Source organism: Castor canadensis, chromosome 1 (assembly GCF_047511655.1).
Source record: "Castor canadensis chromosome 1, mCasCan1.hap1v2, whole genome shotgun sequence".
Classification (NCBI taxonomy): domain Eukaryota; kingdom Metazoa; phylum Chordata; class Mammalia; order Rodentia; family Castoridae; genus Castor; species Castor canadensis.
The window spans coordinates 149,152,270-149,171,821 of record NC_133386.1 but is presented as its reverse complement, the minus strand read 5'-3'; the positions used below and the strand labels follow the sequence as shown (position 1 = coordinate 149,171,821).

At 37.6% G+C, this 19,552-nt stretch overlaps 1 protein-coding gene across 3 annotated transcripts in view; it reads left to right on the top strand.

Annotated features, from left to right (window-relative positions):
* The first annotated feature begins 8,144 nt into the window (after nt 1-8,144).
* Nucleotides 8,145-19,552, top strand: part of Rnf141 (ring finger protein 141) — a 40,813-nt gene continuing 29,405 nt past the window's right edge. Inside the window, exons 1-3 of one of the 3 annotated variants that reach the window (XM_074041301.1) lie at nt 8,145-8,299; nt 13,611-13,802; nt 17,721-17,829. In XM_074041301.1, coding sequence (XP_073897402.1) covers nt 13,660-13,802; nt 17,721-17,829 — 252 coding nt within the window. In that variant the 5' untranslated portion in view covers nt 8,145-8,299; nt 13,611-13,659. The remainder of the gene's footprint in view (nt 8,300-13,610; nt 13,803-17,720; nt 17,830-19,552) is intronic. The other 2 variants (XM_074041308.1, XM_074041295.1) reach the window with 2 other exon arrangements.

The following is a 19,552-nucleotide window of genomic DNA, read 5'->3' as shown; positions in this document are numbered from 1 at the left end:
ATGTATTGTGAGGAAAAGCCTAGACTAGTTAGTGGCCAAGAAATCTAGACTCTAACCCAATTTAGTTAATACTCTGTAGTCCTTGAATGAATCACTTCTCATCTTTGGACGTCACTTTCCTCATCTGTTACAGAAGAATGTTGGGCCAGATGACAGTTCTTTCAACTTTATGATTTTCTGAATTACATCCAGGAAGTTAAAAATGTTTACAGTCCATAATCACTCACAGTCTTTTTCCAACTTTCCCACAGTCCTGACACAGATGTTTAGTGACCTTACAAAAAAAAAAAAAAAAAGCAGGAGGCACTGGACATACCTTCCTAGAAAAAATATACCATTTCAAAAGTCAAATCCTCCCAGTCTTCATTACAGAATTGTGTTTACTATAATTTTATTAAAGCTTCCACATTCCACATTTGCATTAACTGAAAATACCTATATAAACTATGACAATCTGAATATATACTACAAATTACAAGATTCATCACAAACGAATCCTTCTTCTTATAAAAAGATTAACTTAGATGTTTCTTCTTCCATAACTCTTACAATTTATACTTACGGTTTCCTACAAATATTTTCCCTACACTTTTGGTATATATAAGAAAAATAAAGGTTTCCTTATCCTGCTACAAAACAACTTCTTAATTCTTATTTCATAGAAGATTTCTAATCTCTTATATTTTTTGGATAATACTTATTTTACATTATTCTATTGTACATTCTGGTGACTTCATTATGATTGTGTAAAGTTAAAAAGAAACACTTTATGCTAAGAAGGAGCTAGATAGAGTTGCTATTAGCATGCCAATTTCACACTAATCTTAAAGTGTCTTAGTCTTGTATTCTCTTCTTTAGTTAAATCTTCATCGTCCTCACTGGGGGCTGGGTGCAGAGGCTGTGCCTATAATCCTGGATACTTAGGAGACAAAGACAGGAGGATAGTGGTTCACGGCTAGCCCAGGTAAAAGGTTAGCAAGACCGACCCTATTTCAAAAAACAAGCTGAGTGTGGTGGCGCAAGCCTGTGGTCCCAGCTACTTGGGAGGCGGAGTAGTAGGATTGCAGTTCCAGGCTGGCCCCAGGCAAATAGCTCCAGACCCTATCTGAAAAACAAACTAAAAGTAAGGGGACTGGGGGTGTGGCTCAAGTGGTAAAGTGCTTGTCTACCAAGCACAAGGTCCTGAGTTCAGTCCCCAGTGCCGCCAGAAAAAGGAGTACTGGCCCTATTTTATGAAATTGTAAGTGATTTGCATGGAGTGATTTTCCTGACTACCAGGCTCAGGTTAAGCAGAAATACAAAGCCTTTTAAAATTAACTATGTCTTTTTTCAACAACTTTATTGAAGTATAATAGTCATACATAAGTTACACATGATTAAAGTATACAATTTGAGAAGGTTGGATACTATATAGACACCTGGGAAATCACCTATCATCAACTCCTCCAGGTTGGGGGGAGGGGTGAAGGAGAATGATGGCAGGGGTGAATTCAACTCTGATACATTTGATATACTGTAAGAACTTTTGTACATGCCACAATGTACCCCCACCCAGCACAACAATTTAAAAAAATGACCATAGCTATCACCCCCAAAAAGTCTTCTCCCACCCTTAAGAATTTTTTTTCTTTTTTGGGAAATGCTAGAGATTGAACCCAGGGCCTCCTACATGTTAGGCAAGTATCTACCACAGAGCTACCCATCTCTACCCCATTCACTCACTGTTCCCCCTACACCACTAATGCCTAAACCAGTGATTTATTTTTGTCACTAGAAATGAGTTTGAATTTTCTAGAATCATATAAAAATGATATCACACAATACGTGTGTGTTGTTTTATTTAGTTTTGTTTGGTCTAGCTTCTTTCATTCTGAGTAATTTTTTTTTTGGTTCATTCATGTTGTTGAGTGTAGCGATTACTCATTCTTTTTTTATATAAGTAGACATTTATTAGAGAAAAGTATTAGTAAACAGGTCATACAATCTGTTTGGTAAACTCAGTGAAATCCCAGTTCTGAGTTGCTCTAGATGCTTTCACCCTACCTTCCACAAAAGGTTCTCTTTTGGTAGATGGAACAATACTGTGAAGACATAATTGTTAATTTTGTAGTCATTAATTCATTTAGAACCATCCAAAATAGGGCCTGGCATGGTGGTGCATGCCTGTAATACCAGACATTCAGGAGGGAGAACAGAAGATCAAGGTTTCAGGCCAGTCCAGGCAAAGTTATCTAGAGACCCTATCTCAAAGACTAGCAAATGAGGTATGGTGGTGCATGCCAGTGATTCCAGTTATTTGGGAGGGGGAGGTAGGAGGAAAAAGGTGAGACTGGCCCAGGCAAAAGCAAAAAGACTAAAAAGCAAAAGATGCTAGGAATACAGAGTTTACCAGATCTTATGCCAAGGAGGGGAATATCCCCCAAATATTTTAGCCAGTCCGTATATATTAAACACCTCTAATTTCAATGGCAAAAGCTAATTCCTAACATCCATTTTATATAAAACCATCAGGGCCAATAACACCTTCCAAAGTGGTAACCAGACCTGCTTTGGGAGGACGGTCTTTCTGATTAAATGCCTGCTGATCGACTCTGGAATGTGAATTCTTGTTAAATAACACAATTATTTCAAAAAGAAACCAACCAATGAGAAAGTAAATTTCATGAAGGCAAGATATTTTGTTTTGTTCACTGCTGTGTCTAAAATAGTGCCTGGCTGGGAGTGGGGGGTCCAATATTTTTTGAGTGAGCAAATACCATGCTGACTACACTGAAGTATTTAAGTAAGACTCACACATTAGAAAAAGTGTTTGGCTACAAGAATACATTAGATAATATTAATTTAAAAAATAGTTTTGAAACACACCATCTTATTTTAGGGATGTCATCCTATTTTAGGGAGTTTTAAAAAAGGGTAACATTTAGGTAAGGAGACATGTGTGCTAGCTTTCCAATATAGAATATTATGTATAGTCAACCTGTCAAACATGACACATCTTTTCATAAGAGTCCAAAACACATCTTTTCACTTAGTCTAAAAATGAAAGATATTTAGAGCCAAAACATTGTAGGCTGTATTTTCTGTATGGCTTTGTGGTATGTATAGCCTCTGTGCAACCTATGAGCAGTTTCTTCCCTCAAAATGCTTCCCTCAATTTTAAGTAATTTACTGTTGAATTTATAAATACCTCACCTCATTATACATATTGTTTGCACCAAACTAAAGCCTGGTGAACCCTTAAAATGTTAAAGGAAGCTGGGTGCTGGTGGCTCATGTCTACAATCCTAGCTACTCAGGAGGCAGAGATCACAATTTGAAGCCAGCCCAGGCAAATAGTTTCCAAGACCCTATCTTGAAAATACTCAAGATAAGGCAGGGCTGATAGAGTGGCTCAAGTGGTAGAGTGTCTGCCTAGCAAGTGTGAAGCTCTGAGTTCAAACCCCAGTACTACAAAATAAATAAGCACTTGCTACATTTTTAATGAATACAATAAACCTTTAAGTACAAACACTTTAATATCCAGCCCCTGTAAAGCCATCAGCTATTTGAAGAAAGTTTTTAAACATTAACCAATGGGTCTAGTTTTAAGAACTTAGCCATGAATGAATATAAGCACTACTCATGTAATAGTTTTCTAAATGAGTTACCAGAACGTGTAATATGAAGAGGAAAGTCACTTAGAATTTGAAATTCTGCTGCTGCACAATCCTGTCTTCTTTATTCAGGACGTTTGTAGCAGTTTTCAGAGTTCACTCCAGACTTCTTGAGACATCACCAAACCAGTTAGGGCAAAAGATAGAGGAAAATAAACACCAGTTGGAAAAGGATGAAAAGCCAGAGATCCAACCATTAGGAGTACTCTGGAACCTTGTTGGCACAGGACTGAGGTGGCTCAGGGTGGTTTTGCTCCTGCCTCAATGGGCTTGGCTCCATCTCACTGTCTCTGAGCTGAGACCTCAGCTCCTGCACTTCAGTGGGCTCGCATTCATTCTTTCTCATTGCTGAGCAGTATTCCATTGTGTGGGTATTCCATTCACCTGGTGATGGGCATCCAGGTTGTTTCTAGCTTGGCTCTATTAGTAATAATGCTTTGAATATTTATGCACAAGTCTTTATGTAGACATATGCTTTCATCTCTCTTGGATAAATCTGAAGAGTAGTAGGAGTATTTAGCTTTTTAAGAAATGGCTACAATTAAGAAATATCAAAATGCTTGTAACATTTCATATTTCCGTAATGCAGTGTATAAGAATTGTTCTATATCCTTGTCAACATCATTTGGTATAACTGGTTTTTGTTTGTTTGTTTAGACAGGGACTCCCTATGTAACCCAGGCTAGCCTCAAACTCTCAGTCCTCCTGCTCCAGCCTCCCATGTGCTGGGGTTACAGGTATACAGTACCACACCCAGCATAAATCAGTCCTTTTCATTTTAGCCATTCTAGTGGCTAGGGTAGGCAGTGATGTCTCATTGTCCCTCTGATTTGTACTTCCCTAATAACTAAGGATGCTGAACAACTCTCTGTTCACATGCTTGTCATCTATAAATAAATAGAGAAACTTATCACCTTTTGGATTGTCTTCTTATTGAGATGTAAGTTTTTTTTGTATATTCTAGTTATAAGTCCTTTGTTAAATATGTTTTGCAAATACTGTCTCCAAACCTGTGACTTGCCTTTTCATTTTCTTAACAGTCTTTTGAAAAAATGTTATCATTTTTTCTTTTATGCTTTGTGAGGGCTTTTTTTTGTGTATGTGCCATGTTTCACAAATCTTTGCCTAATCCTAAATCATTGAGATTTTTTCCCCATATTTAAAAAAAAAATTTATAGTTTCAACTCCTACATTTATATCTATGGTATGTTTTTATGTAATTTTTGTATATGGAATGAGGAAAAGATTAAGGCTTCTTTTTTTTGTCATATGGTACCCAACTTTTCCAACCTTATTTATTGAAAAGATTATCCTTTCTACATTTCAATAATTGCATTGGCATATTTGTTGAAAATCAATTGGTCACATATATGTAGATCTATCTCTAGAATCTCTGTTCTCTACCACTGATCTTTACCTTTACACCAATACCACACCGTGTTAATCACTGTAGCTCTTATAGTAAGTCTTATAATCAGGTAGTGTATGTCCTCACACTGTTTTCCTTGTTCAAAGTTTTGCCTACATTAGGTCTTTGTATTTCTATATAAATTTTAAAGTCTGCTTGGTTATTTCCACAAAAAGAGTTTTCAAGGAATTTTACTGGAATTATCTTGAATCTATAGATCAATTTAGACAGAATGACACTTTAAAATATTAATTTTTCTAATCCAGGAACATGATAGTCACTTAGGTCTTTCATTTCTCTCAGCAAGATTTTGTAGTTTTCAGTATGTCTTTTACACCTTTGTTCAAATTTATGCTTACATTTATCATATATTTTGCTGTTAAATGGTATTTTTAAATTCCAGTTTTCAATTGTTCATTGCTAATTCATAGAAACACAATTGGTCTCTGTAAACTCACTAAACTCACAGATTAGTTCTAATACCTTTTTGTAGAATTCTATTGTATTTTCTTAGCAAATAAAGAGTGTAACATCTTTCCCAACCTGGATGTCTTTTATTTCTTTGTCTTATTTTATTGCAAATGCTTAATTAAAGGCAACTTTTAAACTGGGCATAGTGGTGTATATTTGTAATCCCAGCACTTAGGAGGTAGAAGCAGTAGGATAGAGAGTTTGAGGGCAGCCTGGACTGCATGATGAGACTCTGTCTCAAACAACAACAGCAGCAATTTTTTTTTCCAGAATAGTACTTTTGACTCCCAGGCCCAGATTTGTTGGCACTAGAGTACCTTGCTGAATTTAGATCTTTGAGGATTTACTATATCATTATACTCCATTTTCAAGTTCTTTGCCACCCCAGTGTTCAGATATTCATCAAATATTCAAAGTTTGAAGTACTGTATGCTAGACTCTGTAGCAGTTGTCAGGCAAACAAGGGTGCCCAAACAGGGGTGGCCTTGGCCCTATAATAATGTCTTCCTATGTTGCTGAGGCAGTTGAAAGCACAGACTCAGGGGTCAGGGGTCAGCAGGCTTGGATTTGAATCTGACTCTGCTCCTTACTTCTTTGAAAAATTGACTTTTCTAGGCTTGTTTCTTTACCTGTAGAATGAGGGTATTTATATCTACCTTACAAGATTAAATGATATAAGACCTTTAAAGCCATTAGATCAGGGCTTAGCATATAGTGAAATGTCAATAAACATTTTTATTATTCGAGAGAAGATTAGTCCTTCACTTTGTAAATCTACAAATGACTGGTGAGAATACTTACAGGTATTCAACCATTAAGTTTAATTTAGCACTTTTAATATGAAACTGAAGTTTTGGATCCAAGACCTAAACTCCTGGGCTTCTACATGTCAGGTCCAGCCACTTATCCCTATATGCAAAATAAAGAGACATGGTAAAGGCAGAGGATGGAAATTTATTACATGGCCAAGGACACACTGTGGGAAGAAGTAAAGTAAGCATTCAGCCCATCTTCAGCAATCTTCGGGTTATAGACATAATCTTTAGCTTTAAATAGACAAAGAATTAGTGGCAGGGGACAAAAGGTGTACAGTCAAACAGTCCCAATCACAAGTGCGACCTTGTTGGTCATTTTCTCAGTCCTTATTCTACCAGAGTTCTGGAGGAGTTATCATTGTCATCATTTGAAGGGAGCAATCTGGTTCCCAAGATATGATTACTCCTGCTCCAGAGTGCAGCCTCCTCATTGTAGAAATTGGCCTCATTTGGAGGAGAGATCTGTTCCTTAGGGGTAGTTTCAGTTCCTTCTCATAGAGATGTTATTGATCGTTCCTGTTCTACCTTGATTCCAAGGTGGCTGCTGGAGAGAATGACTCAGAGCAAAGGACAACAGGTACAAAATGGATACTGGGATTCCAAGTTTTTCTCCTGTCTCTAGTTAATTCATGAGCCCAAGTGAGGAGTTGGTGCCTTTTACAAGCATAGAGATGGTAGTATGAGCCACACCTTTAGAGCCTTGCTCTGCTGTCACAGCTGTGTAACTGTGAAAAAATTAAAGCGTAGTGCCTGTAACATTACCTTAGTGCAGTATTTGTAGCACATAGATGCTTCATGGACAGCAGTTGTTGACTAAAACATCCTGAAAAGCAGTAATGTCACTGACGTGTGTTCATAGTAGTGACTACCATTTATTAAAGCTTACCATTGGAACCCCATGCTAAACATTTTCCATACATTCTCTTTGGTGCTTAACAACCCAGCTAGGTTACCATAAGTGGTCCCATTTCAAAAAAAGAAGTGTAATGACCTTTGTGTTGTAGCTATAATCAGAGGGGCATTGGCTTGGAACACTGGGAACCCAACCCTTTGGTATTGGATTGTTGATCCCCAGTTAGTGTCCTGGCATAGTCCATGACTGAAGACAACGGACCAGAAGTTAAGAGTAAAGCAAGGGCAAAGTTTATTGAAAGGACAGCAAAAGGACGCCCTAGGATGGGAGGGGCTTTGGAAGGCTAAGGCCCTAGTGTGGGTGAAGTCTAGGAATGACATACAGGGCACTATCTGGCTTAGGTCCAACTAGTCTACCCTCAAACTGCATTTGTGATTGGTTGGCGCTTAGTCAACTTCCCACCGAACCCGACCGCTTGCCTGTCCCCCGTCCTTATCTAACAGAAAATTTCTAGACTGTCTGGTCAGCTCGTCCTGACCTTTGGACCCACATCTTGCAGCTGTATTTTGTTATTTTGGTTAGAGACTTGTTATTTCTGTGAGAAAACTGTTGCTTCCCACGCCCCTTTTACATGTCTGCTTCCAAAGTGTCTCTCTCATCCAAAATGGAGTCTCCTCGATCATTGCTTCCCTCACACCTTGACCAAACCAGAGCTCACAGTGCAGCCTTTGTCACCAGTTGGAGATGGCAAAGATGGCGGGCTCTGGAGATGGCGCCAGGAGAGGCAGTTGGCCAAGTCATCCCGCGCCACTGCAAGGAGGTCCAGCCTCTAGCAGCCCGCCAGGCGAGACCTCTCCTGGCCTCGGTCGCCACCTCTCCACTCTCAGCTGACTTCTAGCATTTGCGCTTCTGTTGTCAGCCAGTGAGGGGCGCGAGATAGGGGCGGAGCGCTAGCCGTCTCCAGGCAACGCGCCGGGGCCGAGGCCTTACGTCACTGAGGTGCGACCGGGTCGCTCACCGAGCTGCCGCCGCCTGCGGGTTTGAGCCGCGGGAGGAGGCGGCGTCGCTGCCGCTGTGTGCGCGATGCCTTGAACCTGGGGTGAGCTCCACAGTGCTGTCCCTTCATCGTGTCCTTTCCTAGCTGCTCCACCACTCTCGAGTGGGGAGTCAAAACACCGGCCCGTCCTCGACTGCCGAGCCGGCTTTCAGGGGAGCTTGGCCCAGTCCGGCCGCCCTCCCTGGGCCTAGGCTTCGGGCGCGATGCTGGCTTGGGAGGCCGTTCCGTGGACTTCCGTCCACGGTTACCAGAGGCCAGGGTGGACGGGACTGGCCCCGCTTTGGGGGTGGGGTCTGGGGAAGCTGGAGACAGGTTTTCCGTCTGGAGTCCAGAACCGTTTTTTGAATATTGCCGCCGGAGCAGTCATTCGGCCACCGGGTTTAGCTGTTGGTTAAAAGTGCAGGTGCGCCCAAGGAGGGGCCCAGGCGGCCACGGAAGAGCGCGCGCCGGGGTGGCTTGGAGCGTAGACCCAGAAACGCCAAGTGTCTAGATCCCTTTGCTTGTCAAACGCGCTGCTGTCTTGAGGCCCGGCCGAGAAAAAAAAATATTTCCTTACTAATAGTAATTTTAGGGAAAGAAACCTGTGTAAGCTTTGGAAATTATTTTTTTTCCATTTGTTTGTCTCGTGCTACAAAACGTGGATGTACTGTTATTATTGAATTTTATCCCTTGCCTTCTGGTTAAATAAATGGCAGTGTACTTCGATATCCTGACCCTGCCCTATTTCACAGTGCCCATTATTTTCTTTCTTTCCTCTGGCGTATTTATAAAGCTGCAGCCACACTGCCAATTGTTTGTAATTCTTACGTCTTCATCACACAGTTTATAGTTTCTGTCCCCCTCCGCCCATTCTTCTTGCTATAAAATGAGCTCTGTCCATCCAGAACTTTGCCTGGGGCCTGAGCTGCCCTGCCACCAAGCAGTGATCCTGAATTAGTCCCCTGTATAATGAAGTCATCCCTCAGAGAAGTGATGATTTCTGAATTCAAAACTCAGAAATAATAAGGATTTTTCTTCCATTCTGCCTGGCTTAGTTTTTAAATATTTTCCTCCAGAATGATTGTATGTTTCAAAAATGTTACTTTTTTCATTTTGTGTAAGTGACCTTTATATTTGATCCCTCTTGGTTCTTATCTACATGCTTCCCTTTCCCCCTCTTCCTGAAAAAGCAAAAAAGGTCCAAAGAGAATTCATACTGTTCTATTATTTCTAAATATGAAGTGTATTTAGAAAACACACTGGTGCTATTAGAAATCCATTAATTTCTCCATACTCTATTCTTTTGTAGTTTTCCTTTATATATGAAAGATCTTTGATCCCAGAATAAACATTCCAAATATTATTGTGACTTTGACAGGCCTAATTGTTTCACTATATATCTGTTATAACTGTGTTAATTTCCTGTCTTGAAAAACAGCTGGTACCTGCTTATAGATGTTGACTTACAGAAAGCAATGGACAATAAGCAAATAGTGTCCTTAGGGGATTTGGCTATAGCATTTAATGTTTATTACTGGAGTTAAAGTTAATATAAAATCCAACAAAGAGCAGATTTCAGAGAGGTTTTCTAAGTACTGCTGTCAGTTTGTTGCACTTTCAGGCTTCTCAATTTTGCTTTAATTTTTTATAAATGGAATAAGCTTTAAATGTTCAGGGAGTTTCGTTTTGGGGGGGAATTGGTGTCAATTATCTGAAATGTGATTGTATTTGTATGAGAAATATTTGAACTACATCAACTCATTTGTTAGAAAAAGGAGTGACCAACTGCATGTACCACCCACTAGAGACTGTGGCATTTTTGGAATCCTTGATGTTCTTAGGCGTTTCAAAAATAATAGTTCTTTATTTAGAAAATCCTTCAAAAATTTTCTGAAAGCACATTCCTATCTTGTTAAAAAGGACTATGTCATAGGCAGCATAGTAGTTTAAGAGCTACTAGTTCTTTGAAAAATCTTAACTACAGATTTCTCTCTTTTACTGAATTTTATGCCAATGTTTATAAACTATGTTCCTATGCACTACTGTTCCATGATTTAGAGGGAGCTATTTTGTTAATATCAAATAGTGGATGTTTCCCAATTTATATTAACTAATGATAAGTTTTTACAATTTTACGCTTTTACTTCCATATATATGTGGAAAAATATATATATATGGATATATATATATATATATATTTCTACTTCTCTCCACGTTAGTGCTTAAAGATGACTGAATAAGTTAAGAAGAGTCAAAAGAATGCTAGTGAATAATTTTTTTAAAACCTCCAAACTGTCAACAGTGTTTACTGCATTCATTCAGAAAACATTATGTATCTATGTATCTGCCAGAAGAAAGAACACAGTTCATGGGGTGGGGGAGGATGGACAAGTGATTTAACTGATGATACATGCTATGACAGAAGTATGGACAGTCACCAAAGTGGGACACAGAAAAAACTGTGGTTGGTGACTAAAGGATGACCTCAGTAGATAGGTTTTGTGAACATGTACTCTTGGTTGTGGTTTTATATTACATATAAATAAGAGTCATGTTTTCACATTAGTTGTGGATGTTAATATTTATCTGTATTTTATTGTTTTCAAAATCGTAAATTCAAGCTCTTCCCTCCGGAATCAGGTTGAGAACCACTGTTCCAGGTTTTCATGGGTAGTGCCTAAATAGTGTTGCATTTTGATCCAAGGAATCAGTGATAAGGTTTCTCAGATACCAAGAGCAATTACAGGAAAACAAGTTAATATGCTATCTCACATTACAAACCCTGTTATTCAGAGTTAGAGCACCAGATCAAGACAATGTAGAAAAAACAGGGGAACATTTCCTAACTTAATAAATAAGCAGCTAAGACTTCTTTTTAAATATGACTTTGGTGAGCAAAGTAGGGTAGCAAAAAATGCCACTTTGACTTAAGGATTATTTTAAGTTACAGGCACTTTAAAAGTAGCAGAGGGGTGGCAGAGTGGCTCAAGTGGTAAAGTGCCTACCTAGCAAGCATGAGGCCCTAAGTTGAAACCCCAGTAACCCCCCCAAAAAAGTAGCAGATATAAGAGGTGCATTCTAACCTTCATTTTTCTTCCTGAAAGCAAGAGATAAAACTCCCACATGAAAGGTATCCTTTCCAGGGGAAAGGAAGACATTCTTACCACCAAAGATGGGCAATGGAGGCCAAGAGAAATCTGTATAAGCAAACTTTCTTTGAATAGGCCTCTTCCACCATACTCCCACAGTGATATGTACTGCTCACCCTGTGAGCCCAGAGCAACCAAGCCAAGTAACCATAGACTAAAACCTCTGAAACTATGAGCCAAAATAATCCTTTCCCTTATTAAAAAAATAAAATAACTTTTATTGTCCTTTGATGGGATTGAGAAACACCCAGGAGAATAGTAAAGCTTACCTGTTTGTGTCTAAGAGGGTGTTTCCAGAGACAATTAGGCTCTGACCTAATGAATTCATCCCTTGATTGATTAATAATGTGATGGCAATATTAGGAGGTGGTGAAAGATAGGAGGTTGGGCATGTTCTTGGATGTTATTGGCCCCTTCCTTTATTCCCTTGTCTCTACTTCCTGTAGGTCATTCTGTAAGTGTTCCACCACACACCTTCTTGCCACTGTAGTGTTCTGCCCAAGCACATGAGGCCAAACAACTATGGAATGAACCCTCTGAAGCCATGAATCAAGATAAATCCCTCCTTGCTTAGGTTGTTTCTTTCACGTGTTTTGTCACAGCAATGAGAAAAGTAACTAATACACTACTCTAGCTTCAACCCCTTTGTCTTTCCATATTTTCGCAGTTTGCTACTCTTGGTCCAACTTAATATCTAAGCTTTGGCCCTAACTACTTTGGGTCTTATTTTTCTAGTGAGGACTTTCATAGACATGTAAAAATTACCAATTAAAATTTGTATGTTTTCTCCTGTTAGTCTCCTCTGAGAGTTTAATTCTTAGGTCCACTGGAGACCCTGAGAAAGTAGAGGGAGAGAAATTTTAGTACACTGACTAAATTATTGTTATCAGGTTACATTAAATACTGAGACCATAGTTCAAAAGTTTGGTTTTCTTTATATTAAGTAGTGCAGATGCAATTCAAAATTTCAGATTGGTTGGTTAGAATATTATTGCGTTTTGACTGAGTTGGTACAGGAGAGTTAGAGAAAGGTTAAGTTTCATTTTGATAAAATATTAGGTTAGAGGTCACCTACTCTACCTCCCACTTAGGAAAAACTCTTCCTCTTAACACTCAATAAATTATTGATCTTTATCAATAGTAAACTATTAAAGTAGTGATTCTGCCTTTTAACCAAAAACATTCATATTTAGAAAGTAAATTACATAAATTCTAAGTTAAAAAGACCTAGAAGAATTAAAAGAGCAAAAAGAATGATCTTTTTTCCCTAAGTAAAAAATGTGAGGTAGTTAAATTATCTTAACATTTAAATTTTATAGGATTTTTCAAATGAAAACTCAGTTCAATTCATAGGTATTTTGAAATTAAAAATAAATTTCACATTTATGAATAAAATAACAAAAATTTCAACTGATATATATCATATTGATTAAGAATGTGAGCATTAAGTTGGATGCTGGTGGCTCACGCTTGTAACCCTAGCTATTTAGGAGGCTGAGATCCAGAGGATCGAGGTTGGAGGCCAGCCTGGGTAAGTAGTTCATTCTTGAGACCCTATCTCCAAAAGTAACCAGAACAAAGTGAACTAAAAGTGTGGCTCAAGTGGTAGTGTGCCTGCTTTGCAAGTGCAAAACCTTAAGTTCAAACCATATCCCACCACAAAAAAAAAAGAATGTGAGCACTAGAATATGAAAAACAGATGTTCAAAGTTCACCTGCACCCATACTGTATATATAAAGTTACTTAGATCCATTTCCTTATCCATAAAATAGGGTTTTAGTAACATCTGCCTCTTAGGATATAGTAAGAAATAAGTGATGTAAAATATGAAAGCACTTTGTTTGGAGTCTGACATGTGGTAAGCAGTCAAGAAATGGTCTTAGAAAAATAAACAAGCTCCCTATTAAGTGCAATCACTTGAATGCCTTTGTATGTTTTAATGGTTTTTGTCTTGATAAAATTATAGGCGTTAAGATGTTTACCACCCTCCAAATATCACAAGTGAATACTGCTTTCTCATTTAGCTATATGATTCTGAAAAAAAATAGAAATATAAATCTTTAATTTAAAAATATAGTCATTTAAACAAATTCTCCTTTAGATTCATATAAGTCTATTAAATTCTCCTTTAAGATATTTCTGGTTTTTCTTTATTTTTTGATGGATATAAAAACATTCCTATTTTTATATTATATGTAAAAGTAACTTTTATATGTATTTGACAGAAACTATGTGAAGCAACACTTTCTGGATTCTAAAAGACATCATTTCATCATGGGACAGCAAATTTCAGATCAGACGCAGCTGGTTATTAACAAGTTACCAGAAAAAGTAGTAAAACACATCACATTGGTTCGAGAAAGTGGCTCCTTAACTTATGAAGAATTTCTTGGGAGAGTAGCTGAACTTAATGATGTGTAAGACTTGCTTTTTTTCATTTCTTTCCCCCTTGGTATAGTATGTCCCATATGTCATGGCTGTGTAACAGATAACCAAAGGTATTGATTAAAATTTAATGTTTTCAGGGACTGGAGGTGTGGCTCAAATGGTAGAGTTTCTGATTTGCAAGTACCTACTGGACAAACTTGAAGCCCTGAGTTCAAAACCCAGTCCCACCAAAAAAAAAAAAAAAAAAAGATTTAATGTTGTCAGCAGTAGTTTGCAAGTATTTATTGAGTGCCTATTATAGTTGATTTTCTGTGTAGCTGTTTTAAAAATATGTAATGGGAGCAGAAAAGATGGAACTTAATATGAAATTTACAACACAAACTACAGGCATATTGAAGCAATTCTAGAATGTAATACTGCCTAACATCTCAACAGTTGTATACTGAGAGACTACAAATTGGCTCTAGTTTGAAAGCACGTAAAGGCGTGCAAAACAGACGGGAATATGTCAATTTGCCACTATGGAGAAAGACTGGGATAGTCAAAAGTAACACTGAGAAGGCTGTGTACATCAACCAGTTCTGGAGTGAGTGAGTGAGTGAGTGAGTGAGTGAGTGAGTGTGTGTGTGTGTGTGTGTGTGTGTGTGTGTGTTCCCTCTGTGTTTACTCACTGACTGAGCCATTATTTTGCCAGAGAAATACATATGTGATAATGTAATTTTTGTCACTCAGGAATAAGATATTTCATTTATTGTTTTCTAATTAGCTAGCCCCTTTAAATCTCTATAGAACTCTTGAATAAATTTCTGTCTAACACCCAAAAAACTAGATAGCATTTGTTGCCCTCAATAAAGAGAAACTAAAGCAGATACTTTAAAGCGACAGAGGCCAATAGGAGAAGGGTACCAGGAACTAAAGGAAAGGTTAGTTCTAGATGAATTAATTTAGAAGGTAACACACATGTACAGGAAAGCAATGCAAGTCAACTCCCTGTATAGCTATCCTTATCTCAACTAGAAAAACCCTTGGTCCCTCCTATTATTGCTTATACTCTCTCTTCAACAAAATCAGAGATAAGGGCACAGTAGTATCTGCCTGGTAGCGAGGGGAGTAGGGGGGAAAGGGAGGGGGCAGGGGGAAGGGGGGAGAAATGACCCAAACATTGTATGCACATATGAATAAAAGAAAAAAAAGGATATTCCAAGATGGGTGTTATGGTGCATGCCTATAATCCCAGCCCTTAGGAGGCTAAGGCAAAAGATTTGTGAGTCTGAAGCCAGCCTGGGCTACACAGGGAAACCTTGTCTCAAAATAAATAAAGAGGTATTTCTCTGGTAGTCACACACACAAAAAAATTCTGTCTAAGATGAAATTATAAATGTCTCTGCCTTCTTAACAAAACTAATAGAACTTATCCTTTTCTTTGTGAATTTTTTCTTTATTATATCAGTTTTATACTGATCTGTATAGAAGTTATTAAAACACATGGGGCTCCTTGCTCTTGAATGGCCTCAGACCACTATATATTTTAAATATTGCCTATTGCCGGGTGCTGGTAGCTCATATCTATAATTCTAGCTACTCAGGAGGCAGAGATCAGAACCCATCACAAAAAAGGACTGGTAGAATGGCTCAAGATGAAGGCCCTGAGTTCAAACCCTAGTACCACAAAATATACATATGTATACTGCTTGTTGTTTTTCCCCTAGTGACAGGTTGGCAGATATCACCTCTTTCCACTAAATCTTCCTGAAGCAGCAGCAAGTAGTGCTTACTTCTGTCTTTATTTATTCTGTATATATCTTCTGTCCTTTTATGGGTATAATTTAAACTTATGTAAGATATATTCAGCTATATCTTAAAATGTTCTCTGTTTAACCTCTTCAATTGAACTGACATTCACAAAACACATACCCTGTGCAAAGAATTGTGCTTAGAGTTAGACATTTTAACTAGGCCCTAAATTGATTACTCAAGTATTAATGACAGATATAGCTCTTTTAAGTCTGAAGTTTCTCTTGTTACCTCTCCTTAAACCCTAAAGAAGCAAATAAAATCACATACAAGTCCAGGGTTACCTGGTATATAAATTTTATAATATTATAGTCACTGTTAATAGCTTAGGGTAATACATATGCACCTACTCCTTAGGCTTCTTAATGTCTGTGTTAGATAAGAGAAATACATGACCATCTTACATTAGGTAAGAAGGAAATACTGTCTTTATGGACATGACTAGAGTCTACTCTTTTTAGCCAGTCATAAAGAATAAAGAACATTCTTAAAATTAACTCAGATTACTTCTTTTAAGAACACTGAGTTTCATTCAAGTAAAAGGAAAAGAAGAAAATTTGTATGGAGATTCACATACATTTATGTATATGTATGTATATAAATACATGTAACATGAACTAGAAAAATACACACAGGTCTATTCTTAGTCAGTGGGAAAGGGTAATGAAAGGAGACTTTAAATGCTACTAAGTATATTTGTGTGTTATCTTTTACAATAAAGATGTATTTGTGGATTTAAAAAACTCTAATAATTAGCCAGGTGCCAGTGGCTTGTGCCTGTAATCCTAGCAACTCGGAAGTCAGAGTTCAGGAGGATCAAAGTTCAAAGCCAGCCCAGGTAAATAGGTTGCAGGAGCCTATCTCAAAAATACCCAACACAAAAAAGAGCTTATGGAGCAGCTCATGTGGTAAAGAACCTGCCTTGCTAGCATGAGGCCCTGAGTTCAAACCATACACACAAAACTCTTATAATTTACTTTTTTTTAATATAAATCATCCAAATGATAGTGTTTGAAGCATTACTTCTGAGATATTTTAAGGAACAAAATAGAATTGAGAATTTAGTAGTATCATAAGACTAGGGTATTTGTTTCAGCTCTTATGAAAAGTAATTATTAACATTTGCTATCCTTTTAGTCTTGGAATTTATGTATGTAGACTGTCTATAAAATTTTGCCTGTTGGCCTAAAGACACTGGACAGAATGTTTCCTATATCATCCATAAGTATATTCTGTAGCACAGAGTTAATGGTAAAGAATATATTACTTTTATTTATTAATACAGGGTACCTCTAACTGAATTTGGGGTTTTTGGTGATTTTGTTTTGTTACTGTGCTGAGGAACCATCCCAAGATTTTGCATGTGCTAGGCAGATACTCTACCACTGAGCAATACCATCAGTGTAGCTTAAAACTAATTTCTGTGGTTTAGAGTTGGGCATTTCATAAGTGTTCTCTGACAACTCTAAAGTCAAACCTATACTGAAGAAGCATGGCTTGGTACCCGGGAAACAGAACTGGAAAGTCACGTGGCTAAATTATTTTCACTGGCTGACTTTATTTTTGATGGCTTCATTTTACTTAACTGTGATGCTCAGAGAGAAATGTTAGCAATGATAAAAGGAAACTGCAATATTTAGATATGTTTTTGAACTGATTTAAATGGGAGGGGATAATATAATACTAAATAATCTCCAGAAGTATTAATTTTTTAACTATAAATCACAAAATTTCAAAGAGATGTGTTAATGTTGATTAAACAGGACTCCACCAAGAACAAGATACTTTCACATAGATATTTATACATGTCTGAATAACAGTCAAAATTTAGATAAGTAAACCAGCAAAACTTTTTAAGTACCAGATTTCTTGGACTTGTTTTTCGTAAGTGTCTTTGTTAGAAACTTAAAGATGATTAAGATATAGCTATGAGAAAAAAATTTTATGAAATTCCACAAGGCTATTAAAATGGTGGAAATTAAGTTGTATGTTTATGTTCAAAACATTTTCTATGTATTAAGAATCTAGTTATTAAATTTTTTTTCTTTGTGTGTTTTCTGCATATATCCGTCTGTGTCTGAAATCTGTTTTCATAGCTATGTTAATTTATCTGACTTTTCATAAGATTAACAAATGTGCTTGTCGCTTTTCAGAACTGCTAAGGTGGCGGCTGGCCAAGAAAAGCATCTTCTCTTTGAGGTACAACCTGGGTCTGATTCCTCTGCTTTTTGGAAAATGGTGGTGCGGGTGGTCTGTACCAAGGTAAGGCTAACAGGGCTTCCATTTGTGAGCTTATGTCATTTTGGTGGTTAAAACCATGTTTAATAGTGTATACTGTAATATAGTGGAAATAAATGTTAATAATTTGATATCTTGTAAAACATAATTTTGGTACTGCTATTGCCTTCCAGCTGTTTGACTCAACAGTTGTCTAATTGCCATACAGCAGGGATTTTTATAGTCAAGGAAAGTAGTAGTGAACTCTTAACCTTACTTTTTGGACTTTAGTTGACTATGGAGCCCTGTATCTTAGGGCTATATAGCTCTAAGATAACACCTTAAAAATTAAAGTTATGTTAAGAAATCATTTCTTTTTCAGAACACTGGTTTCATTCATTTAAAAAAAGGTTACTTTCATTTGGTAATTTTGAGTTGTAGATTTTTCATCATCAGTGCACTGTCTTGTAGTTCAATTTTGACATTTTAGGTAATTGACTACATCAGTTCTGCTAAACATTTAATGACAGCTGTCATGGAGTATTAGAAAGCCTCACCCTACCAGGCATGGTGGTACAAACCTATAATCCGGCTACTTGGTAGGCTGAGGTAGGAGGACCATGGTCCAAGGCCAGCCTGGACAAAGGCAGGAAACCCTACCTGAAGAACAAAGCAAAAGCAAAAAGGACTGGAAAGTGTGGCTTAAATGGTGACCCTGAGTTCAATCCTTAGTACCACAAAAAAAAAAAAAAAGTGATTCATTTCCCCCCTACCCCCACCACTAGCCATGAGTACACTGGAATAGGCAATTCTTAACCTTTTTGAACACACAGACCTTTGAATGAAAATGAAGACACAGATTTTATTAGGCCTCCTTCTATCCTAACCCTTGTTAAATGAGCAAAGATACAATAAAATAATCCATATGCATATAAGACATAAATTGGACATTCATGAGCATCCATTCCTGACCAACCAAAATGTCCCTGGGATAGGAGAGTTTTCCTTTTTGAGTCACAGGCCCTGGAGACTACCCAGATATGTTGTCAGTTTTACCTCTACTATGTTTCATTTCCAGTTTATTCAAGCAAAAATGTGAATACAGGTATGCCAGGCACTAGGAATTTTGTTCAATATGATAAAATAAATTCCATGTCCTCAAGGACACTGTACTTAAAGTTCAGGCCCCTCCTGATCCAGATTACTGTTCATTCTATATTGAGTGCCACACCTTCAGCCTCTTCTAATTCCAGTTTATGCTGCCGTGAGATAACCTTCCTAAAGCACGACTTTCATCAGCTCAGTGCCCTGCCAAAAATTCCTCAGCAGTTCCTCATTGCCTGCAAAATCTTCCCTGCTCCTTAATGTGGCATACAAGGCCCTCTACAATATGTTTACACACTATTTTTTCTACTTTATTCACACACTTTCTTTCTGCATTCTCATCAGGTTTAACTAACTACTTTTCTGCTATAGTCCCTTTGTGTATTGAGTTTCCTCATCTAGAATGTCCATTCCTTCTATTATTTAAATTGCCATCAACTACAAGTCACAGGAAAGTCCTATTAAACTAGCTTAAACAAAACAGTATTTATTTCCTCACTTATCAGGAAATCTTGATACAGAGTCGGTAATTTAAAGACCCAGCAGATCTGTTGTCAACTCATTGGTTGGCCAAAAGTTTGCTAGACCCTATATCAATGGAAAAAAGCTGGGCATGGTGGCACACAGCTGTCATCACAGCTATGGTGGGAAGTGTAAAATAGGA